Source organism: Dunckerocampus dactyliophorus, chromosome 3 (assembly GCF_027744805.1).
Source record: "Dunckerocampus dactyliophorus isolate RoL2022-P2 chromosome 3, RoL_Ddac_1.1, whole genome shotgun sequence".
NCBI lineage: Eukaryota > Metazoa > Chordata > Actinopteri > Syngnathiformes > Syngnathidae > Dunckerocampus > Dunckerocampus dactyliophorus.
This window is the reverse complement of record NC_072821.1, coordinates 34,484,758-34,510,425: the sequence shown is the minus strand read 5'-3', so window position 1 is coordinate 34,510,425 and position 25,668 is coordinate 34,484,758. Positions and strand designations below refer to the sequence as shown.

The window sequence follows — 25,668 nt, the reverse complement described above, 5'->3', positions numbered from 1 at the left end:
GTTGTTTTTTTTTTCCCTTTTTCGAGCATAAAAATGGCTACATGAACTCAAATTCAAATACAAAGCATCAAGAAGACGCATTCAATATGCAGTACCCTACACTGATCACTAGGTGTCAGAAGGTGAAACAAACAAGCGACATACAGGCTTTTATTGCAGGTTGGAATGATCTCACAACAGGCACAATAATAACATAATCATCATAATCATAACAACAACACAGGCTACTGTTGTGGCCGCAATACAGCTAACGACACATCCGGAACACCTTTATTGCAACACACACGAGCACAAGTTTTATATATGTCTTATTTTCTGTTATTTTGTCTACTATATAGGGTAATAGGAGTGTAAAGGCGACTATAGCGGCGTTATTTCATGTCTAGAGAGCTCTAATAACGTTGGGTGGACGTGGGTCTCATTCGACTGTGGCGACAACACAAAGCGTTTGAGTTTTCAGTGGGCGGTGAAAACTGACACTAGAGCAGCCTCTAGTGGATGAAAGGTGCTACTACATCCCATGTGACGACGTGACGAGCATTACTACTACAGGCTTCCATTGACCACGATGTTGAGTGGGGTGTAAATAAACACGACTAAACCACAACTGCAAGAAAAAATCTGAGAGTAAAAACGTACCTTAGTTTTTATTCTATGAAGAATGGAACACATCATTGGAGGATATTTGTATAATCCTGCCCTATGATTTGTATTGTCGTATCTGACATAGCAGCTTGCACCAATACAGAACCACTGTAAGTGTGACACTTACTGTAACACTGATAATGTTTTTTTTTACGAGTTTATTTTATTTGGATTAATTACTTTTAGTTATTATATATATTTATATAATTTATTTAAATAGATTTTACATAACATGTTTATATGCTTTATTAATCTTTGTATTCAAAATTCTCTGATAGCATATCATCTGCATAGCATAACATTTTTTTAGTAGTCATTTTTGTTTTCACTTGTTGTGTCCTATGCGCAGCTGTTGCACTCCAAAAGACACGTAGAGGGCAGCAGAGTCCGGCATTCAAGCACTGAGTTTCTCTAGAATGAGAATCAAACGTAACGTTCTATGAATAGCATGAATCACATTTTATAGTTCATGCAAACATGATGAAGTGAAACGCTGCCGGGTGGGGTGGACGGTTTCATCCTCACATTTGGTTGTTCCGATTAAAAAGGTGGTAAAACACTTTTCAATTGAAATTTCCACTCTCAAGTATAAGACATAAATAGAAAATAAAAATTGTTTAAGCTGATTTGATGTGGAATTTGGCTGGGAAGTCCACACCAGCACTTTACCCAGCATGCCTTGTGGGTTATACTCTAGCATAAAATAGTATTGCTTTGAATGTTTGTATATTAATGTGTAAGAGTTTAGTTGTATCGTCGGTGTGGTGCAGTTACATTGTGTGTTACCTGTTGTGCTATTCTCGGTTGCCTTGGGTTGACATGTTTAGCTACTTTTCCCATTTTTGCTATTTAAAAATGTATTTTTTTTAGATTTTCCAAATATCTCTTCTTAAATAATCCAAGTAAATGTTCTTTTCACAATATTATGACTTTATTCCCACATTACAACTTCTTTCCCAACCTATTTTTTTCCAAAATTACAACTTTATTTTGTTTTGACTTAAATATAAAATATATTTTCTTCTAAAAAAAATTAAAGGAATACTTGGAAAACACATCAGATCTAAACTGGGGGGAAAATGATCTTGAATATCTTTCCTGATAATAAGTGGGTGATGTATTAGTAAGAAAATGATGCCACATAATTTGATGCAGCACACTGGTCCATTTTGCCAAAATGTCATTGTAGCAACTCAAAATGATTCTCAGTAGTTTGTGTGGCCCCCACGTGCTTGTACGCATGCCTGACAACGTCGGGGCATGCTCCTAATGAGACTACGGATGGTGTCCTGGGGGATCTCCTCCCAGATCTGGACCAGGGCATCACTGCGGTACCTGGACGCATGGAGGAGATTCCAGGAGACAGGTAGTTACTCCAGGAGAGCTGGACAGGGTCGTAGAAGGTTCTTCAATCCTCAGCAGGATCGGTATCTGCTCCTTTGTGCAAGGAGGAACAGGATGAGCACTGCCAGAGACCTACAAAATGACCTCCAGCAGACCACTGGTGTGAATGTTTCTGACCAAACAATCAGAAACAGGCTCCATGAGGGTGGCCTGAGGGCCCGACGTCCTGTAGTGGGCCCTGTGCTCACTGCCCAGCACCGTAGAGCTCAATTGGCATTTGCCATAGACCACCAGAATTGGCAACTACACCACTGGTGCCCTGTGCTCTTCACTGATGAGAGCAAGTTCAACCTGAGCACATGCGACAGACGTGAAAGGATCTGGAGATGCCGTGGAGAACGTTATGCTGCCTGCAACATCATTCAGCATGACCGGTTTGGTGGTGGGTCAGTGATGGTCTGGGGAGGCATATCCCTGGAAGGATGCGCAGACCTCTACAGGTTAGATAACGGCACCCTGACTGCTATTAGGTACCGGGATGAAATCCTTGGACCCATTGTCAGAACCTACGCTGGTGCAGTGGGACCTGGGTTCCTCCTGGGTTCCTCCTGGTCATGTGGCTAGTGTATGCAGGTAGTTCCTGGAGGATGAAGGAATTGATACCATTGACTGGCCCCCACGTTCACCTGACCTAAACCCAATAGAACACCTCTGGGACATTATGTTTAGGTCCATCTGGCGCCGCCAGGTTGTTCCTCAGACTGTCCCTGGTCCAGATCTGGGAGGAGATCCCCCAGGACACCATCCGTAGTCTCATTAGGAGCATGCCCCGACGTTGTCAGGCATGCGTACAAGCACGTGGGGGCCACACAAACTACTGAGAATCATTTTGAGTTGCTACAATGACATTTTAGCAAAATGGACCAGTCTGCTGCATCATTTTTTCACTTTCATTTTTGGGGTGTCTTTGATTTCCCCCCTCTATAGGGTGATCATTTTCATTTCTATCAAACGATGTGGCATCATTTTGTTACTAATACATCACCCACTTATTATCAGGAAAGATATTCAAGATCATTTTTCCCCCAGTTTAGATCTGATGTGTTTTCCAAGTGTTCCTTTAATTTTTGTTGAGCAGTATATATATGTTTTTTTTTTTTTTAATATTTCAACTTTATGCTACCAAGTGCCGTTATTTTTCCTCAGAATATTATGACATTAATATTGTAATGCTAGGATTTTTTCTCTTTTAGGGTGAATTTTCTTTACTGTGACTTCTTCCCCAACCAAATTTTCAAAAATATTACTTTGCTTTGTTTCTCATAACATGATGCCTTTTAAAAAATAATGTTCTCTTTCTTTAATATCATTAAAAATATTAGTTTATTCTTGAAAAATTGCTTTTTTTCTTATTAGAATACATCTTTTTCACTCTCAATATTTTGACTTTATTCTCTTAACAGTCGCTTCTTCCATTTGTTTGGTTTTGTTTTTAAATGGTCCAACTAGTTCAACTTCCTGTAAATTTTATTCTCATAATTATGACTTTATTCTTGTAACATAACTTTGACAGCAACTTCAATTTCCAGCAATAACGACTTTATTATGTTTGATCTCATAATAGTACAACTTTAAAAAAAAACAAACATTTAAATATTGCAGCTTCATGCCACAAAAATGGTTATTTTTTCTCAGAATATTATGACAATGTTGTAATACTTTCATTTATTTTGAACATGCATACAAGTTACATTGGAATACATCACATAGTACAGTTCACAGGTCCACACGTCCAATAAGGAGTAGGAAGAAGCACAGCCGCTTCACATCAATTACAATACATTTGTCTACTTCCTATAATAAGGCAGCATAACAATGTGCTACAACAGGAGTCAAGGTTGCAGTCTGTGTCAATAAATTATATAACAGTCGTAATAAATATATAACAAGTGGTGAAAGGGTTAGCTGACAGAAACGGTTGGATAATGGGCGAGTACAGACAATGTACTCAAAAGAATGAAGCGTTAGTAAGCGCAAGAGTGACTGACATAACATTGTACTGTACGTGTCCAGGGGTTCACGACCCTTCTTCCTTGTACTTTGTAAACATCAGCTGCTTGTACTGATTGCATGTTCTCTACACGCGGCATTATGGATGACAACCCATCTTTTTTGTAGCACGGTTAGCAAGTGAAGTGTACTTCTGTACTCATTTCCCCCCCTTCTCGACACAGTAAGTTGGATATGGTAATACCAGAGAGCAATAGAGAGTACGGGGTGAACAATTCAGTATTGAGGTATTTCTTGCCACTTAATGTATGTTTTTAATATCAGATTTCCAGCTCATCTTTTCATCTATTATGACCCCTGGAAATTAATTTTTGTTCACCCCTCCAACGTCCACGTTTGCATCAAATTTGTATTTGCGCATAAATAGCATAATTTTAGTTTCACTTAGATTCGGAGATAGTCTTTATCAAACCGTTTTTTTTTTTTATAGCCATTTCATCAGTGACGTTTATTATTAGCTGTGATGTGCTTTCTCCAGACCAAAATACTCTAGTATCGTCTGCAAATAATACTAGCTTTAAGTCTTTACAGATGTCATTAATGTACGTATAGGTTGAACAGGTTTGGTCCCAGTATTGACCCTGGTCAATAATCTTGTAATTTTACAACTTTTTTAATGATTTCTGGCAAAATTGAGACAAGCCTTAAGTGCTTTTTGTTCCAAAAAGTTCAACTTTTGTCTCGTGAGACCACAGGATATTTTTCCAAAGGTCTTGGGGATCATCAAGATCTTTACTGGCAAAATTCAGATGAGCCTTAATGTTCTTTTTGTTCAGCAGTGGTTTTCGTCTTGGAACTCTGCCATGCAGGCCTTTTTTGCCCAGTGTCTTTCTTATGGTGGAGTCATGAACACTGACTTTAACTGATGCAAGTGACGCCTGCAGTTCTTTGGATGTTGTTGTGGGGTCTTTTGTGACCTCTTGGATGAGGCGCCGCTGCGCTCTTGGGGTCATTTTGGTTGGCCGACCACTCCTGGGAAGGTTCACCACTGTGCCATGTTTTCGCCATTTGTGGATAATGGCTCTCACTGTGGTTTGCTGGAGTCCCAAAGTTTTAGAAATGGCTTTATAACCTTTTCCAGACTGATAGATCTCAATCACTTTCTCTCTCATATGTTCCTGGATGTCTTTAGATCTCGGCATGACGTCTAGCTTTTGAGGATCTTTTGGGTCAACGTCACTTTGTGAGGCAGGTCCTATTTAAGTGATTTCTTGATCGAGAACAGGTGTGGCAGTAATCAGGCCTGGGTGTGGCTCGAGAAATTGAACTCAGGTGTGATAAACCACAGCTATCTTTTTCCACACAGGTTTTTTCTCACTTAATAATATAAAGTTTCATTTAAAAATGGCATTTTGCGTTCAGTTGTGCTGCCATTGACTAATATTTAAATTTGTTTCTGGATCTGAAACATTTAAGTGTGACAAACGTGCAAAAAAAATACATCTGTAAGGCGGCAAACACTTTTTCACACCGCTGTATGTACGAAATGTGCAAAGTGGCGTAATGTTCAATAATACTACCACACTCAATCCACAGTTCTGTATATCACCGAGTTCTTGCTGAAGCAAAACGAGTGGGAAATTACCTCCGTGTGAGAGATGGTTTTAGGCGGGGGAAAAAACGAAAGGTTCAGGACAGCCCCCGGGGAGCAACCTCCTACCAGCCCAGAGAGAGCAGGTGAGCAGTCGATCCAACATGGAGTCCAAGCCGGGTCCAAGGCTCTAGGCCTCCTTTGAGGAGCTCGCCATCAAACTCAAGGAACAAATCTGGCCTGCATAAACACACGACCATCGTTCAATGAATAATTCAAAATGTCTAACTCAATGACTACAGAGCAGTAGACATAGATCAGTGTTAGTGTTCCGGGGTGCACACAATCAGAATTCATGAAATGCTAATTGCGTAATGTTATCTAGAATTTATATATTTCAATCTTTGATATAATGAAAGCCCCCGTGATCCCAGGTTACACCACTGATGATGTGTCCAGGGGCACCACAAGGTGTATCTAAGAATCGCTATGCTATTCATTCAATAATGCGTTGTCTCATTTCCAAGCATTGATAACTCGGGACGAATTTGGCTCAAAAGTGTCACAGAATTACCCAAATTGCAATAACTTCCACAGACATACAATGTTGATTAAGTTTAAACCGTTGAGAATCATAGCATAGATGCTTGCGCCCATACAAACGAATGGGACCGGTTAGGCTAAGCTAAGTGAAGCTAGCGTTAGCAATGCTCACCAGTTCCGTTCTCTGCACACACCCGAATGCAATGCTCCCGGTGACAGTAGCGGTAGTTGCCGCCTACAATGCTTTCGATGCAGACATGCTGAAAGTCATCTCTAGTTGCGCGTCGGCGCGTGTGTCGAGAAGAAAGAGCGAAGCCCCGTCGTGTCTGCGCGCATATCGCTTTAAGAAAAAAATCACGTGACTGACACAGTCGCTGTTTCGCCTGTCACCGAGGAGCCAAAGTGTGTTTATACGGAAGCGAGTCTGACTCTTGTGATGGGATGCAACGTCTCAGCTGTAAGAACAAATGTTTTGAAGCACAATTCTTACATTTAATCGCGTGTGACATGGCGACTGAAAGAAAGTAAAGATTCCCGCCGTGTGGGACCATTTTGCTCGTAGCAGCACGTACAGTCGATGAAATTGATGTGTCATGGCAGCGATGCGCACCCTTCAAGATCCAGCAGGTGTCAGTATTGCGATACAGCCGTGGTAATGTGCCCCATCTAACAAAAGTATTCTCCATACATCGTAGCGTGAAACAAACTTTGCAAGCCTACCTGTGCAGCTAGTACTTCCCCAAGTGCCAGTGTTCGTCTTCCCCTGAGCTATTTCATTGGTTACCGTGAGTCATGTGACAAAAGCTGAGCCGCTGATTGGTTGCATAGACACTGAACTCACACGTTTAAAGGAATAATTTTATATGATTGAATTACTTATTATTACATGACAAATGAGCAAGAGAAGTGCATGAAATTACAGGAAAAGAAAATGATATTTTTACCTGGTTTAAGATTAGATGGGACATCTGTCTCAACAAGTCTCCTATCTAGTCTTTGAGCACCATCCAGTCGCCTATGTAGTCATTGAGCATGAACTGAGGAAGCTTGCTCAAAGTCTAAATAGGACAACTCTAGTCTCATCCAGTCTCCTGTCTAGTCTTCGTGTGGGAACTGATGAAACCTGCTCAATGGGACAGCTCTAGTCTCACCCAGTCTCCTATCTGGTCTTTGTGTGTGACCTCATCGGATGAGAGGCAAAACGTCTTCTCAGACAAATTGAAGAGTCCAGTTGCGATGGATTCAATGTGCTGAGAATACAACGACCTGGATGAATGAGAATACTCACAGAAACACAAATCAACTCTTTCCTCCTATTTCCATCTCTGTCATTATGTTATTTCCCCCCTTCTGCTTCCTGTAGATGTTTAAGGTAAACTGCTATTAACTCAAGCGGTCTATTTTACATCACCTCATTGTGCCTTTGCTCTTTTATTTTATTTGTTTTTCCCCGCCTTAATCTACTTTTTTCATGAAAACCTTGTCCGGATTTGTGAAAAATCCAAAGATCCCCAATGTCGTGTCCACGAACTCAAATCAGCTCATTTCATCAGAAGGAGCACGTGAGGGCGGAGCCTGCTGAAGTCCCTCTACCAACAGGAGGAAACCTGAGCTGGGTCGGTACTGCGCTGGAATTTACTGCCCTGGCATCTGCCCGAGCCAAAACCTCATTCTGGAAGTTTGGAAAGCAGAGTGGAGTGACAGCATTTCCTGCATCCATTTCGACTCCCACAATATGGAAAACATTTAAACCTCCCAAAGAAGAAAACTCAAGCCGTACTTTGCTTGCATTTCATGTTGGTATTGGGGCAGAAGAAGAAGCCTTTTATCTGTCAGCAATAACAAATTGAGAACCAAAAAGGAGGATGGTCTCTCGTTGATTGTGTGGCCTTGAAGCAGCGTTGCTTTCTGTTATGCATAATATACCATCAACTACAAAGAGTTGGGGATATTTGGTTCACAGCAGGGGTGGGGTGTCCAAACTTTTTTCCAGCGAGGACCACAGGGTGAAAAATGAAAGGATGCAACTTTGCCGCTTTGATATTTTGTAAAGCAACACATTTAGATATGCTAATAAGTTATATATAGCATATTTCAAGAAAAAAACTGCATCTCAGCTTGGTCATATACTACTAAAATGACATTATTTCTGCCCATAATAGTACAAGTTCATTCTCGTAAATTTGCAACCTTTTTTTTCATTCAGTTAAAACTTTTTTTTATCTTAATATTTTGACTTTATTTTCGTGAAATAAAAAAAAAAATTCCAACTATTTCAACGTTCCTCTTCTACATTTTTTTAATTATTATGTTACAATATTTTGACTTTATTCTCATATTATAACCTTTCCCCCAACCTAATTTTTAAAAAATTACACTTTTTATTCTTTGTTTTGTTTGTTTGTCATATTATGTCTTAAAAAAAGCATCTTTTTGCTTTATTATTTCATTTATTTATTTGTCCTCATGATATTCTGAGTTTATTCTCATAAAGTTGCAATTTTTGTCTTGTTTGAATACGACTTTCTTTTTGTAATATTTTGACTTTATTCTCGTAAAATTATTATTACATTTTTTCCATTCCTTCTGTTGTCATATTACGTCTTAAAAAAACAACTTCTTTTTTCTTTAATATTTCAACTCTAAAATGACAAAATATTCTCGTATGTTTATTCTCGTAAAATTGCGACTTTTTCCTTGCTAGAATACTTTTTTCTTGTAATATTAAAATTGCAGCTGTCTTTTTCCCATTTCTGCTGTTTTTTAATATAATTTTACAAATATTTTAATGTCTTCATATACAATATAATATAGTATAAAAATATACAAGAGTATATTTTCTTGACATAATATGACTTAATATTACTAATATTTACTTTCGTAATATAATAACTTTATTCTCATAACATTTTCCACAACCTAATTTTCCAAAAACTGTCATTATTTAGTTTGTTTCTCTTTATATTACAACTTAAATAAAATAGCATATTTTATTGTATTTTATTAATATTTTATTATTTTATTAAAAATATTTAAATGACTAAAAAGCTACAAAAATCACAATATTGTTCCTCCTACAACTTTTATTCTCACTAAATTAAATAATTTTTTCTTTTAATATTTGGACTTTATTCTTGTAAAATGACTGCGGATTTTTCCTTTTTTTATTTTTAGTTTTTTTGTTGAATTATATAGTCATAAAAAATATATTTATATTTAATTTTAAAAAAAAGCCACGGGCCACAAATGGTCCCCAGGCCGCAGGTTGGACATGTGTGGTTTACAGGGATGAACCTACAATTCACCTTCACAAGTGTTCAACTGTTCAACGTTTCAGTACTTTTTGCACAAATTGCTGTTCCTTCAGCCCTGGCAAGGCTTCAAAGAGGATGTTCTCTGACAGAAGAGGCCACTGAGCAAAATCACAAAGGCATTGCACGTGGACATGTGGAAATGTGATGTTGCGGAATATGACAAGACGCCAGCAGGCGGTTCTCCTCTTGCAGGTGTACATGCCCGTTTCTTGATCAGGATTGTCCACTCTGCCTTTGTTGGCATTTTGGAAAGGATGATAGCTGTTTTTTTTTTGTTTTCCCCTTACATTTGGCATTTCAATGATCATTTTTGTCAATGGAATGTTGACAAAATGTCATCTGCATGGAAGTCGGCCAATCTTGTGGGTCCTGAAGTCATTGGAAGGACATTTTTTACTGCCATCTCGCCTGCGAGATGATGCGGACGTGACGACCGATAGCGCTCTTTTTGACACAAGCGTCTGCCCTGCTGTCTGCTCCTCTCCATCAGTCGTCTTCATCTTCTTCCACGTTGTCTTCCTGCTGTGACACGTCCTCCTCTGGATCACTATCAGACTCATCTTGGAAGAATACATCCAGGGCCTGTTGAACACGCAGTCTTGCTGGAATGATGTCTGTCGTGTGCTGAGTCTGGAAGATCTAGAAAGCTGTCTGTGCGGGTTATCGTGTGGAGCTGCTCCTTAGGAGTCCAGAACTCAATACAAAGGCCCGAAAATTAGTATAATGGAACATCTACGTGTGGAGTTTGCATGTTCTCCATGTGCGTGTGTCATCTCCTGGTACTTCCTGCCACATTTCAAAAATATGCATGCTAGGTCAAATGGAGACTCTAAATGGTCCATAGGTGCGAATGTGAGTGTGAATGGTTGCTTGTATATACTGTATGTGCTCTGCCATCGGCTGGTGACCAGTCCAGAGTCCGAAGACAGCTGGGATAGGCTCTAGCATACGCCCCGACCCTAGTGAGGTCAAGCGGTACAGGAAATAGATAGATGGACGCAAACAATAAGAAGAAAGTGTTAATGCCCGGCTTTGTTTGACTCTGTGTGTGAGGTATTAATGTAACAATGTGTGGTGTTGTGGGTGTGTACTCCATCACACTGAGAGCTGTTTCTCATATTTTTGCCAAAATAATAATGGAATAAGCAAGGGAAGAGGAACAGATGTTCAGTAATAGCAAGTAAAATGTTGTAGCCTTGAGTCTGAATGCACACAACAAACCAATTACCATTCATACTCACTCATCATCCAACGTGTCTGTCAACTATCAGCTTCTTCATGGCTTATTATTGTACATCTAGTATCATTATTACATGTATCCATCCAAAACGCACCGCTCTCTCACTTGGAGCCCACCTACTGTGTGCGCTCCGCCAATGTACCCGTACTCCGTGTCACATCCAAAGTCTCCTCCAGTCCGCGTCTCATCCTCTCATCCAGTTTCACGAGTGACGTTTGTTCTCTTGAAAAAATAAGTCAAATGTGTTGTTGTCTCAATAAAGGTGATCTTATGGTGTTTTGTTTCACATAGCCAATAGCAAGGGTGCAGCCACGTTGCGCCCCTCCCTTTTTATTAATTGATAATTAATTTTTATAAGTGATTATCAATTTTTTGGGCCCCCTTCTCCTGACTTTCCCCCCCTTATACTGCACCCCTGGCCGATAGCACTTATCATTTATAATTAATCCATGTGATCGGTATCGGATGATCGACAGCGTAAAACCCTGATCACATGTATTAGCAATTGCTGTGAAACAAAGAGGGGTGGGATTAAATAAGCTCTGCTTCTTCCTGCTGCTTTTCAGACATGCGGAGTTGTGAACTGTAACATGTGATGTATTGCACTGCAACACGCACGCATGTTCAAAATAAGTTAAACCATTAGCATCATGTATGGTGCAGTGTTCCCTCCTTTATCGCGTGGGATAGGTTCCCAAAATAGCCCACAATAAGTGAAACCCGCGAAGTATCCAACTTCATTTTTTTTTTACAATGATTCTATATGTTTTAAGGCTGTAAAACGCCTCACCACACACTTTGTACGCTTTTCTCAGACAGGCGAAAACAGTTTGTCACATTTGTTTAAACACTCTCAAAAAAATTCAAACTTTCATTTGAATTTTGATGATCAACCTTAATGAGTCACTCACGCATATTTCACTCATGTGACCGTGCCTTTTTGTCTTGGTGCCGTTCCCCTGCACTGGAGCGTTTTTGTATCCTTGTTAAAACATATTTCTGCAGACGAAACGAAGATTCATTCACAAGCAAGCAAGCAAGCAGTGACGTGTCGGTCGAGAACGAATCGGCTCTTTGAAATGAACGACAGGAGCCAGCTTGCGTCGATGGGAGCCAATTGGGAGCCGATTCGTGTTTTTCCTCGTCATTTTTTCTGTTCAAGGCGAATGTCGTTGGTCAAGATGTGTGGCGGCGTCGCTGTGTCCATGCCCAGCAGGGGGAGAGGCGGGGTTAAACACACGATGTGGTGTTCTCGGAGCCGATTCACCCGTGATCGACACTTCAGTCAGTGTTGCCAGGAGGAAGGGGGACAGGTTGGCGAGACACAGAAAAGGTAAAGAAAAATCAGTCCCTCCAGGCTGAGGCACGTGTTTTCTTGAATGCCGGGCTTCAGTAAAGACAACTGTTGCCTGGATGCCACTTTTTCTTTTTCTTTTGCACTTTTTCATTTCTGTTTTGTTGTGTGGTGTTTTGTTGATGTCGTGTTGTGTGATTGTAAATAAATAGTAAATTTGCATGAAGAACTGTGACCTATTTTGGCCTAAATAGTCAATTGAGATGAGCTCTTTTTGTGTTTGATAGAATAACATTACATCTTTGTCGACGTTCATCGAAGTTTAAATAAATTCATTTAGATGATAAACATTTCATATCACATTAGTAATTCATTTTACACAATACAGATCATTTGGTCATAAATGAATTTAAGACAACATCAAAATCTGAGGAGCCAATTGGGAGCCGAACAAGCGGGCTCTTTTTAACGATCCGAGCCAAAAGAACCGTCTCACTAAAAAGAGCTAACTCCATGACTACAAGCAAGAGAGCTCGCGATGACACAGGAGACATGGCAGGACGGCACAGGAGAGTTTTTGACAAAGGTCTACAGCCAATCAGGACGCAGAAAACAATGAGCGGTTCCGACAGACGTTAATAATTACAAACAATATATAACATATTTAAGCAAAGTTGATATATCATGTCAGGTTTTGGGTTTGAGCCATATCGTGACAATTATATTTCTTGCTCCAAACAAAGAACAAGAGCAAAGAATGCCATGCGCATTCCAATTATTGTTCCGCACATGGCAGACCTAATCCAGCTGCTATGCGCCTGCACGGTTGTAACTGCTCCGAGACAAGCAGGTACACTATGAGAAAGATCTTTAGGCGACGCAAAGGGGTTAAAAAGGACTTGAGGAGTGTCTTGGCTGCTCTTCAAAAGGCCAGCAGCTCCAGGCGATGCACTGGTGGTGGCTGAAAGAGAAGAAGGCTGTCTCTTGCAACCCCCCCTTCCTGTGTCTCTGTCTCCATATAATTACACTGTGGCTGACAGACACAGTGCTTAAAATTACAAAACAAAGACGGGCTGGAAAATAAACAGCACCTCAGCCGCCCCTCGAGAGGACGATCTCGCCGTGTCATTTCAGTTGGGGGAGTTTACAGTCCAAACCATAAAAGGTGACGGTCATTCATTCTGCTTCCTCGTTTCTGTGCATTAATGAGGCGACTGGAAGCGCGACAAAAACGGTTAGCCTCGTTTATTTTCCACTGAAACGCTTAGGGAACCTTCTGCCTTTAATGTAATTATACGTTCACGGTGATTTCAGGCTTTTAATTGTGGAAATAAAAGGTTGCAATCATGCGCTATGAAATCGGGCAAAAAAAACGCCTCACTTTTTCCCTTCGGCAGGGGAATCCCTAAAATAGAAAAAAGAAAAGAAATAATAACAAATCAGACAAAAAAAGTTTGTGGCTTCACCCTATCTATTAAAACATATATGAATGAGTAAATCATGCTGTTTTAATGGTTGAATACAGCCTATTACTAGTCAAAAAAAAGCATGATTAAGCAACTTTCATGTATTTTTTGCGATGAAAGACGTTGCGATGATATGTAATATTCTACACTAGCTGTCAGTAATGTTACTGTAATGTTGGGTGAGACACACAAGCACCAGACATGATCACCGGAACAACAGGCTTTTATTGCAGGCTTGAATGATCTCACAACAGGCACAAAAATCCCTTATTTATGTCTTAAATGGCTTATTTTTTTCTTATTATGTATACTATGCTGGGTAATATGAGTGTAAAGTTGACTATAGGGGTGTTATTTCATGTCTAGAGGGCTCTAATAATGTTACAAATCGTATTTAGAAGTCCGTAAACATGTTTTCTTTAGTCTAACTATAAAAAGATTTTATTTATAAATGACGAATCCCACTTATTAACCGATTAACCGTGATAAATGAGGGGCTACTATAATAATATAAAATATTAATATAAAATATTAATATATAATATTAATGCCTGCAGCGCATGACCACTCGCTTATCTCACTTGCACTGTGCACTCACCTCAAGTCTCTGCAAAATAACCCAAAATGGAGAAACATTACTGAACTCAAGAAATAACTCCGATTAAAACAGGAAGGTGGTGTCTGTGCCTGCGTAACCGTGTTATTTACCAAAGAACTACAGAGTCAGCCGCTGATGACATCATAGACGGGCGACAGCGCTGACGTCCGGCTCCTGTTTCCGTGTCGTGACGAGCTAATACAAGGTTTCGTGATAAAAATCCATGAAGGACGTCGTTGGACTTGCAAAGTGTATTAATTAGGGCCGTCAAATGATTACAAATTTTAATCAATTTAATGACGGTTTCAGATTAATTAATCTGAATTAATCACCATTTGCCACTATGTGTGAAAAATGCCCATTTTGCTGTATTTTATGAACAGAAACCTCAATGACAGGACACATTTACATACAGTGTATTTTAGGGATGTCCGATATTGGCTTTTTTGCCGATAACCGATATTGTCCAACTCTCAATTTCTGATTCCGGTATGTGTAACATCACGCATCTTTTTCTTGAGTCAAATTGTTGTAAAGTAGCAATACTCTTAAATGAGTACAGTTGTTTTGTCGGCTTCTCCATCCATCTCTGAGTAGATAATTCATGTATTACATATTTTTTAGAAGAATACATTTGTGTTTCTTGTGCCTTGATTTATGTTATTTTTGGAAAGATTGAAGTTATTTTTAGTTAAAGGGGTATTGTTTAAAGTACATGAATTTGCTGATGATTATTTTGATTGATGACTTCCATGTTCTTATTTGATCTGTTTCCCATGTATATTAGTGCATGTGTGAATGTATAAACGAGAGTCACTAACTTCAGTTTCTTTGCAGAAGGGCGCTTTATTAAGGGAAGTACATTTATTTGTATTCACTTACAATGCAGCCTTGCCACATCCAATATGGCGGCGACGTTGACGTAAGGCTCAGCGCTCCATGTGCCGTCTACGTATATGGTTTTGACAACAGCACTTCCTGTTTCCCAGCATGCTTTGCAGTGTTTTCAGTGTAGAAAGATTGATTTACTTAAATTGTGCTTCCGCAGTAAAAGTTACGTTAGTGAGAGATATGAATTTTCGCTTACTGTTTTTCTTTGTATTTCTGTTTATTTAGACCACACAGGCACACAGTTCGGAGTGTCAGTGAATGCAACTGGCTGCCGTCTCGTGACAATGAGGAAGGGTCGTTGTGAGTTGGCGAGCCATGCTGTATGTGGTGATGGAATTGCACCGCTGTTGATGTGTTCAGGTCAAAATAAAGTTTTTAAAGAGCAGAAGACTCTGTGTGGGGAGGCTGTTGTGGCTCCGTCTGCCGTCATAACAGAGACATGTGGCGTGACATGCACATGCGTTAATAATTGTATCATATTTTCATAGTTAGAGCACAGAAAACCTGTTTGTATTTCTAAATACAATTTTCAACATTATTAGAGCGTGCGGAAGGTTACGCATTGCAGGGAAATTTTAACACACGCGCGTGCACACACAAATGCACACGCATAATTGAGTTCCAAATGTGAAAATTGTAAATAGTTCATGGTGTTATATTTGTAAATAAATTGTTATTTTGATGTAAAACAACCCCTTTTTTGTGTTGTTTATGTTGGTATAGTTCAGTGGTTCTCAGTTAATTTCTGTCAAGGCAGAAATACTTTCACCCCCCCCATTTGAAATACGACTGAGAACCTGATAATATCTATTTATTTATCTGTCCTGTACAAATGGAGAGCACTCAAATTGTCAGCGATGAATAATAGGAGTCTAAGGTGACTATAGGGGTGTTGTTTCATGTCTGCAGGGCTCTAATAATGTTCAAAACAATATTTAGAAAGTCATAAATATGTTTTCTATGCTCTATTTAGTAGGGATGTCCGATAATATCGGCCCACCAATATTATTGGCATAAAAATGCAATATGGCTGGGATTGAATGCATTGATTCATTAATTTCTGAAAAAAATGTTTGCAAAACCCCCCCCAAAAAAGTATAAAATATCGAATGAAAACAGAATGTCTAAGCAATGGCTGCTCTTCCCACCATGTTGTAGTCAATATGTATTCTTTACACTGGACTCTTTACTTGCGTATCTTGCTTGCTGCTGTAACAAGTAAATTTCCCCGCTGTGGGATAAATAAAGTACAAATACAATACAATCCAAGGGGACATCGGCATAAACGGATTCCATTGTATTTGAAAAAAATAAACAATGCATTCTTATTTCCCTGAGTCTCATGACCGTCATCTGACGTCAGCGGGAAAATGAGAGACTCTTCAAACCTCTTTGCTAAATTTGACAGATAATGAGGTGTAATAATGCGCTTTTGTGCATTCTTTCCACCACATTCAACGCCACAACAAGGTCGTGCACTTGAGAAATGATGTGTAAAATTGACGTATAATTGGATAAACGTACGGTCAATACTCTTGCTTCACAAAAGAAAATGTCTTTTATTGCCCATCTTGCATTCATTACCCCAGTGACAACAACAAAAAACATGCCGTCATGGTGGATCTCAACGAGGAACCAGCGGACTGAGACTGTTTTCGTTCAGTGCACCGTGACACGCTGCAGCAAGAAGATGAAGGAAAAAAACCCAAAACACAAACCACCATCTTTTCCATGACGCTGACAAAGAAAAAGACAGAAGTATCGCCCGTGAGAGACACGAGACAGAAACGTCCACAAGGAGATGTAGGTGAAACATGGCATACTTTGTCCGGCCCTCCTCTGAATCCTTCCATTGTTTCCCGACCACAAATTGTAACCCTTGAGAAGACGCTTGCCTGAAATATACTTTGGAATGTTTTCGGAGGAAAGGTTGTATTTGGCTGTTTTGCGGCTTTTACAAAAGCTTTTATTATACACGATAACATGTAATACATAAATGTGCCTTGAAAATGACTCCATCTTGGAGCCTACTGTAACGTGAGCGTATTTTTCTGTATGGAACCTTCCTAAATCTTCAACTGAAAGTTAATCACAGGTTTCAGCAAGCAGCCTGCCGAGTGTCTGGGTCACACAAATATGTCTGCCTGCGTGTCTCCGGCGAGGCTTTTTGGGTTTCAACAGCTTTCCACTGCTTACATGGCGTTTTCTTCTCCCCGGTCAGTCCCTTCTTCCGCTGACTTCAATGTAAATGATTGCGTTGTTGAAAAACTCCAACAGGATAAACACACAACTCTGTCCACACCGGAGTCACTTCGGGCCCGAGTGCCCGATTGTGGTTGGTTGTGTAATCTCTCAGTTATGCTCTTTATTTTCTAACCTTGGCGCTGTAACGCCTTTCTGTTTTCCACTGCTGCTGCTTGCATTTGATTCCGTGAAGATACTCCACTATGATCCATACACGATGCACTGAACTTTTAACGGGGCCCTGTCCTACATTTCCAACGTTCCAGACTTATCTACGTTTGCGGATTTTTGCTGCAACAAAAAAAAAAAACATTCATTCACAGAAAAAAGGCAGTACTGGCTAGGACCAATATTTGTGCAATGATTATGATGGATTATCCATTTTCCTTCCGATTCACAATGGCTTGTTTTTCACCCATGGACAGCTCTCTGGTTTTCATGTTGTTTTCACCTCTAAATGCAGTCTACACAGGCAAAGCCTATCCTACTCTATCTAAAAGTGAGCCTGAGCATTCAGTGCTACGACGGAGTTTTAGAGCCACTTATCAATTCATTCCAGTCCAAGAATGCTGTGTGATAAGCGGATTTCCGCAAAATAGGATTCAATATTAATAAACAAACTATTTAGAGCATAGAAAACCTGTGTATGACTTTCTAAATACAGGTTTTAACATTATTAGACATGAAATAACACCCCTATACTCACTTTTACACTCCTATTATTCTTTGTTTACATCACATTGCGCAGGCTATGGGATCACTGCAGGGTCATACTACAAGGACATACCAGACGGCCGCCAGTATAGCAAGCTAGCGAGCTAACAAGTTAGCCTCTCTAGCTTACTTATTCTAAAGTTAAGAAACTGGAGTGGGGAAGAAGGACAATGAAGCCAAAAACTTACCACTTCCACATGGAATGAGAGGAGAACCTTTTTTCCGCTGTGTCTCAGGCATGGCATGTCGGCCCGACTCTGCTCTCCATGCGGTGTTAAAGGTAATGTAATCTAACGTCATGTCTGATGCCTCGTGACCACAATACTACATATAACTTGTCTTTCAATACTTTTCGACTAATAATAGGCCAGAGTCAACCACTAAACTGTCATCATTTATTATTATTAAAAAAAAAACACTGTATAAGGAGGGAGTGATATGTGAACCGGGATATAGCGAGGGACGACTGTATTGCCACGGTTTCCCCATGGGATCGATATTGTCAGTACCAAGGACAGTATTAGTATCAGAGCGATACTAGCGTGATAAGATGGATATTTTTCTATTTTCTTCTGTTTATTTCCATAAATACGCAAATAAAATAAAATTTCTTGATTTTATGTCACAAAAATGACGATATCAAATGTCTTAAAGTGGTTCTGGGATGTACTATGTATACTAGGGATGTCACCAGGACGATACACAGAGCGAGACGAGGTTAGATTTTAACATTACTTTTAAGGAAAGTACAATGAAAAAATATTAGGGCTGTCAAAAATAGCATGTTAAAGGAGGTAACTAATTTATTTCCTTAATTACGTTAATTTTTTTTGTGTAATTAAGCATATGCCTCATGGCAAGACAGACAGACTGTGGCACAGCGTAGCTCCCCACAGAGACACAAGAGTCTCTGACGCTCTTTTTAACGTTAGTCTTACCTGAACACATCACCAGCAGTGCAATTCCAACACCATACATGTACGAACTCCAAACAAACACGTCTCTAATCCATTAGTCATTGCAACGACACTTCCTCATTCTCACTCACCAGACCGCGGCATGCATTCACGGACACTCTGAACAGCACAACAACGTCTTTAATATGTGTGTATGTGCGGTTTAAGTAAACAGAAATGCAAAGAAAAACAGTAAGTGGATATTGTTATCACTCATTTTGTAACTCTTAATGTGGAAGTACAATTTGCTACATTTAAGTATGCTCGGAAATCCGAGAAAATTCGCTCAAAACATGTGAATTCAGCTTATATGATCGTGTTGCCGTTGAACGCAACTCTCATTGCTCATACTAAGGCAGTTAAAGTCTGATTCAAATATTCTGCTATTATTAAAGAAACCAGTGTTAGGTAAATATATTTTCAGACATGTGTGCCATCTCTTAACGTGATTGAAATTTTCAGTTAATTTGGTGCTGTTAATGCATACAAATATATTAGATTGTACTTTATTTATCCCACAACAATTTAGATGTTACAGCAGCAATTTATATATATATATATATATATATATATATATATAATCCTGGCCTGTCATTTAGCTTTTTTTCAATAAAACGCAGTAAAAATGGGCATATTTCAGGCATAGTGTGACATGGTGACATAATGATTAATTAATCTGAAAATCCTGATTAATCTGATAAAAAAATTTACTCATTTGACAGCCCTAAAAATTTTTTTAAAAATACATGAGAATATATTGCAATTTACTAATGTTTCACTCTTCTGCACTCTGTGTGGATGCTAGCGGCCCCGCCTCCACCCACCAAGACAAAGAGACTGTATGACTGACAAAAGGGCTCACTCCGTTCATGCCATTGTTCTATGGAACAAACGTGCGGAGGTGCTGGAAGCAATGCACAGAGTGAATCCTCTTCCTGCCTGTTTGGAGGCGCAAGATGAGGAAAACAGACATGCATGCATAACATACGTAGCTACAGTTATTCTGTTCATTTTTATTAATTAATTTATCATCATCCCAGGTCCAGTGCCCACAAGATATTTTCTTTCTGTCACGTTTTAATCTCACGAGATCTTGTGACACCTCTAGTGTATACCAGTGAGTCATCGAGCCTTCACCGAAAACGAATACTTCGTTTGATACAAATGCTTTATTGTGTGTAAGGCGTACTTTGAAACAATGAAAACATGAGAGCATAAACCAGCTTTTTCTTCTCTTTACAGTTTATATTTGCAAAATGACACTGAGAAACTCTGTAATGCATTTATAAAGCATGAAAAGTGCATATTCTTGTTCCTTTTTTGTTTTGTCCACGACACTATACATAAATAGTTGCATTGTAAAATGACTCAAGTATTTACATGTATAATATATTTTATAAAACATATATCAACTTTATATTAAATCTTGGTAGATTACAATTGGGATCCACGCTGCGTGTCTCTGCAAAGGTGTGTGTGTGTGCTATCTGTGGGTGTTAAGTAGCACCTCTAGCCAGCACGGACAGGAAGTGATGAACTGTCTGGAGTAGCAGGGGCCCCATCCTTTAGCAAAACTAATACGAACACTGTGGGGGTCCCAGGGCCCCTCCTGGCTTTCAGGCTTGATGCCATGCTCAGCCATCCAACCGGAGCTCTCATAGTCAAACACTTTAAGAGAAAAGCCCGGCATCACCCGCTTCACGCTCAGCCCTCGAGCGCTGAGAAGGTCCAGAGTGGGCGAGTGGACGAACACGGGGTGCTGGCTGCGGTTGTACATCCACACTCCGTCCGGCTCCCGGCTCAGCACGATGCCGTAGCCAATTTTGCTGCGGATCTGTTGCACGCTGCTGCTGTTCCCTCCTTGGCTGGGGTAGCCCGGAAGTCCTGATGTGCCGCGGCTGCCTTGGTCGTCACAGCGACAGTGGTTGACGTTGGCACGGAGCTGGCTGAGGCAGAGGCCCGTGCCTTGAGGTAGGTCGTAGAAGATGCTGAGCGAGGGCTCGTGGGCTGGATAAAGACGACCCACACGTGTGCGCTGTTCCCAGTAGGCAACGCTGCACCAGTGAGAGCGATGTCCGGAGGAGGTGGAGGAGCCGAGGGAGGTACCGGTCTCTGAGGGGAAAGAACGGAAGGGGGGGGGATTTAGTTCAGTGCAAGCAATTCAATTTGTCTTCCTGAAAAGATGAAAAGTGGAGTCATAAATTGCTGAATAGTAGGCAGCTTATGAAGTATGAAGCTTCTCTTGACTGGAATAGAGAAAATGACTAAGGCGTGCCCCTGAACATGGCAGCAAACTAGAAGAGCTTCCCGCTCGTCTCCGTTAACTCCTTCACTTACTCAGCCTTGCTAGTGATGCCTAAATTAAAAACGGGTACAAGGTAACATGTCATTAATTGTGCAACTGCTACTTTAGTTGTATTTATATACAGCCATGGAAAAATGGTTAGACCAGCCTTGTTTCTTCAGTTTATTGAACCATTTTAATGCCTGGTACGACTAAAGGTACATTTGTTTGGTGATAGCAAATATAGCTCATAAGAGTTGATCGAGTTGAACAGCTGATATCGACCAACCTCCATGGTTTTCTTGATAATAAGTTCTTACATTTGTCCAAACAAAAGTACCTTTAGTTGTGTCTGGCATTAAAATGAACAGGAAACTGAAGAAACAAAGGTGCTCTAATCATTTTTTTCCATGACTGTATATTTGCCTAAATGTATATTTGTATAAATGTATTTGTATAATGTATGTACAGTAAGTCACTGACTCCCAGGTGCTCAACATAGACTAGAGCTTCACTGACGTACGGGTCCTCGACAAAGACACAAGTTTCACTGACTCACAGGTGCTCGACAAACACTTGAGGATCACAGACTCACGTGTGCTGGACAAAGACTCGAGTTTCACTGACTCATGGGTACTCAACAAAGACTTGAGTTTCGCTGACTGACAGTTACTCACCAAAGACACGAGGATCACAGACTCACGTGTGCTGGACGAACACTCAAGTTTCACTGACTCACAGGTGCTCGACAAACAATCGAAGATCACAGACTCATGTGTGCTGGACAAAGACTCGAGTTTCACTGACTCACAGGGGGCTCGATAAAGACTCGAGTTTCACTCACTCACTGGTACTTGATGAAGACTCGAGTTTCACTGACTCACAGGTGCTCGACATAGACTAGAGTTTCACTGACTTACGGGTACTCGACAGAGACTGACGTTTCACTGACTCACAGGTGCTCGACAAATAGTTGAGGATCACTGACTCACGTGTGCTGGACAAAGACTCGATTTCACTGGCTCACGGGGGCTCAACAAAGACTTGAGTTTCACTGACTGACGGTAACTCACCAAAGACACGAGCATCACAGACTCACGTGTGCTGGACGAACCCTGAAGTTTCACTGACACACGGGTCCTCGACAAATACCCCAGTTTCACTCACTCACAGGTACTCAACAAAGACTAGAGTTTCACTGACTCACCGGTACTCAACAAAGACTTGACTTTCACTGACTGACGGTTACTCACCGTAGACTCGAGGATCACAGACTCATTGGTACTTGATGAAGACTCAAGTTTCACTGACTCACGGGGACTCAATGAAGACTTGAGTTTCACTTACTGACGGTTACTCACCAAAGACTCGAGGATCACAGACTCATGGTTACTCACCAAAGACTCAAGTTTCACTGACTCAGGGTACTCGACAAAGATTGTAGTTGTCTGTCCCTGCCTTCCTGTGCAGTGCACGATGCGTTCGGCTTGCTAAATTTACATGAATGTCCGATCGCGAGCAGTGCGACTCTGAAGCGCTGTGTGTTTGCAAGTTTTATCCCCGACAACACCAACAACGACGACGAAACGTTCTGCACTGTCGAAGGCACCTGCGATCGCACCCAAGAGGCAGCGGAGGAAGAAGAAGTTGCGGCTGTAGGGCGCCATTGCGGAAGAAGGAAGAAAGGAGGAAAATATGACGACAGGAGCAATATATTTTAACAATGATACAAAAACGCTACAGTACAGCAGAACGGCGGTCTGAGGAGTGAAACACGTGTGAGTCACTTCATAATTTCTTGCGTTAATCCCTCATTAAGTTAATCATGAAAATTCAAACAAAGGTTTGAACTTTTCTGAGTGTTTAAACAAGAGAGAAATTCACTTATTGCGGGTTATTTTGGGAACCTATCCCCCGTGATAAACGAGGGAACACAGTACAATAAAATAAAATAAACATAGACAACAAACTGCATCATTTTCTATATTTGAAGTCATATTTTTCCAACATTCCCTTTTACTTGACACCCTCCGTGTATCGAAAGCAGCGTGTTAGCGAGCCCACTTCCTCCAGGGACATCCCTCAGCACCCCCCCATCCTAGCCTGCAGTCAAGCGAAGGTGTAGGGCGGCAAAGACGAGAGGGGCGGGAAGCATTCAGCTCTCTGTCAACCAAGTGCAAGCCTGTGAACCCTTGACCCCCACCGCCCCCCAACAAGCCCTCATGCTATCAGCTCACATTAACTCCCACACTGAATGATGCCATTATTTTTCTCCAGAGACGCTACTGACACAGAGGATTTAAAGACCCATGTGCCCCGTGGCCCCATTCTTGCCATATTCCACCGGAGCACCCCCTCTTCTCATTGCCCCCTTCTCTCATTAATTAACAAACTGCAGTGGGCGAAGCAGGGATTGACATTGGGCTACGTCGTACTACGTCGGCCAGTTTCATTTCAGGGGGGGTGCTTAGGGGGAGTTACTTGGGAGTCGGAGAGAGATGTTGGGGGAGATATGTGTGTGTGTGCACGCAAACACAAGCACAGGCTACGTGATGAGATAGCGCCTCTCATATGCACACACAAATTGGCTGTTCTGGTCCAAACAGTGTAACTATTATCACACACGCACGCAAACACACACCCACACACACACACACACACACACACAAAATTGCACTTCTCGTTTGAGGCCCACGTGTATCATTAGCAAATTCCAAGCTGGCAACTCCTGCGGTCTGGAGTTTTTACAGCTCTACAACCACACACACACACACACATACACACACACACACACACACACACATACGCACACGTTTACAGGCCATGCTCTTCCCTGTAATAAGGTAACACAAACATGTCTGGGGAAACACAGCAAGACTTTATGAGCTCAAGATCCAATTCATTCCCAAAGAAGATATACAACTAATTTAGTCGACTTTAAGGGGGCTTCTTAACACTTCAAGCATCTGTAAGTACCCGATTAGAGCGACAGACAGGAAGAGAACATCTCAGAACACAATCTAAGAAAATCTTCACGAGAAACAAAACATGGTGACTCAAACCGTTTGCTCCCAAGGCATTTCTTTATTTGGCAAGTTGAGTCAAGTCCCCGGTTCGTTCACGTCGATGTACAGCGGGCTCAGGGCCACCAAGAGGCTGCTTTGTGCCCCTGACGCTGTTATTGCTTATCGGGATGCCATCCATCCATCCATCCATCCATCTTCTATGCCGCTTATCCTCACTAGGGTTGCGGGTATGCTGGAGCCTATCCCAGATGACTTCGGGCGAGAGGCGGGGTACACCCTGGACTGGTCGCCAGCCAATCGCAGGGCACATATAGACAAACAACCATTCACACTAACATTCATACTTATGGACAGTTTTAGAGTCGCCAATTAACCTAACGTGCATGTTTTTGGAATGTGGGAGGAAACCGGAGCAAACCCTCGCACGCATGGGGAGAAGATGCAAAATCCACACAGAGATTCGAACCCCGATCCTTATAGCGATGCAGCTAACAATAATTGCTTTAGTCCATTAATCTGACGCTTGTTGTTTCGATTAATCGAAAAATCAAAGGATACGGGGCCACTTTGATATTTTACATTTTGTAAAGCAACCCATGTGGATGTGCTAACAAACAGGCATGGGCTAGCGTTAGTGTGGAACTTTTTCATTGCCGAAACGGAACTCATCAAGCATCTGTCAATTTCAGGTTCACCGTCTTAAATGGGAGCTATCATATTAATTTTCGGGCCTTTGTATTGACTTGTTAGCCGCCTCGTTAGGATTGAGCGGCGGCGTCTGCCGGTCGACATATTACTCACGTGGAGGGTGATGCGGCGATGTGATTGAGAAGGAGACAGGAGTGGAGGATTCAAATATATAAATGATCGAGTTCATTTTCATTCATTGTGTGATTATTTTTATTTATTGATTATCGCCAGACCGTTTTTCCTAGAAATAAATTCTAAAGGACAGCAGAGCTCAGACCACAAAGAGCACACGCTATCTCTGTCGCGTGTTTAGAAGAAGAGTCTTGACTTGCAGTCATCCAAAGGTATGCAGGTCCCCAGTTAGGGCTGCAGCGGATGTACTGGGAAACGTGAGCGTCCCAATCACAGATGTTCACTCTGATTGCTGACTAGTTTTGTATTTCTGTGTACGTCAGAGTGATATCACTTGCAAGGCCGATTGTGTTTGTGTCTTCCTCTTGCAATCATAACTTGGCAATTACGTCCATAAGCTAGGGGTGTTCAAATGTTTTCCATCGAGGGTTGCGTACAGCAAAACTGCTGGCGGAAATGCTGATGTTGACCAATCATTTTCATTATTTTCTTATTTTGTAATGCATAAAAGGATTGCATTGAATTGTAACAATTCAGCGTAGGTGAATATATGCTAAGCTAATAATATATCTCATTAACAATTCATTTATTCGTATTTTTTTTTTCAATAGGAACAAAGCTGTGGGCCAAAAATGTCCTCCGCGCCACCCTTTGGACACCCCTGCCATAACCCCTTATGGATGTGT

The 25,668-nt window shown here is 41.0% G+C and overlaps 1 protein-coding gene across 1 annotated transcript in view; it reads right to left on the bottom strand.

Annotated features, from left to right (window-relative positions):
* Positions 1 to 20,004: 20,004 nt before the first annotated feature.
* Positions 20,005 to 25,668, bottom strand: part of LOC129178621 (mothers against decapentaplegic homolog 6-like) — a 32,689-nt gene continuing 27,025 nt past the window's right edge. Inside the window, exon 4 of the mRNA XM_054771001.1 lies at positions 20,005 to 20,962. Coding sequence (XP_054626976.1) covers positions 20,334 to 20,962 — 629 coding nt within the window. The 3' untranslated portion in view covers positions 20,005 to 20,333. The remainder of the gene's footprint in view (positions 20,963 to 25,668) is intronic.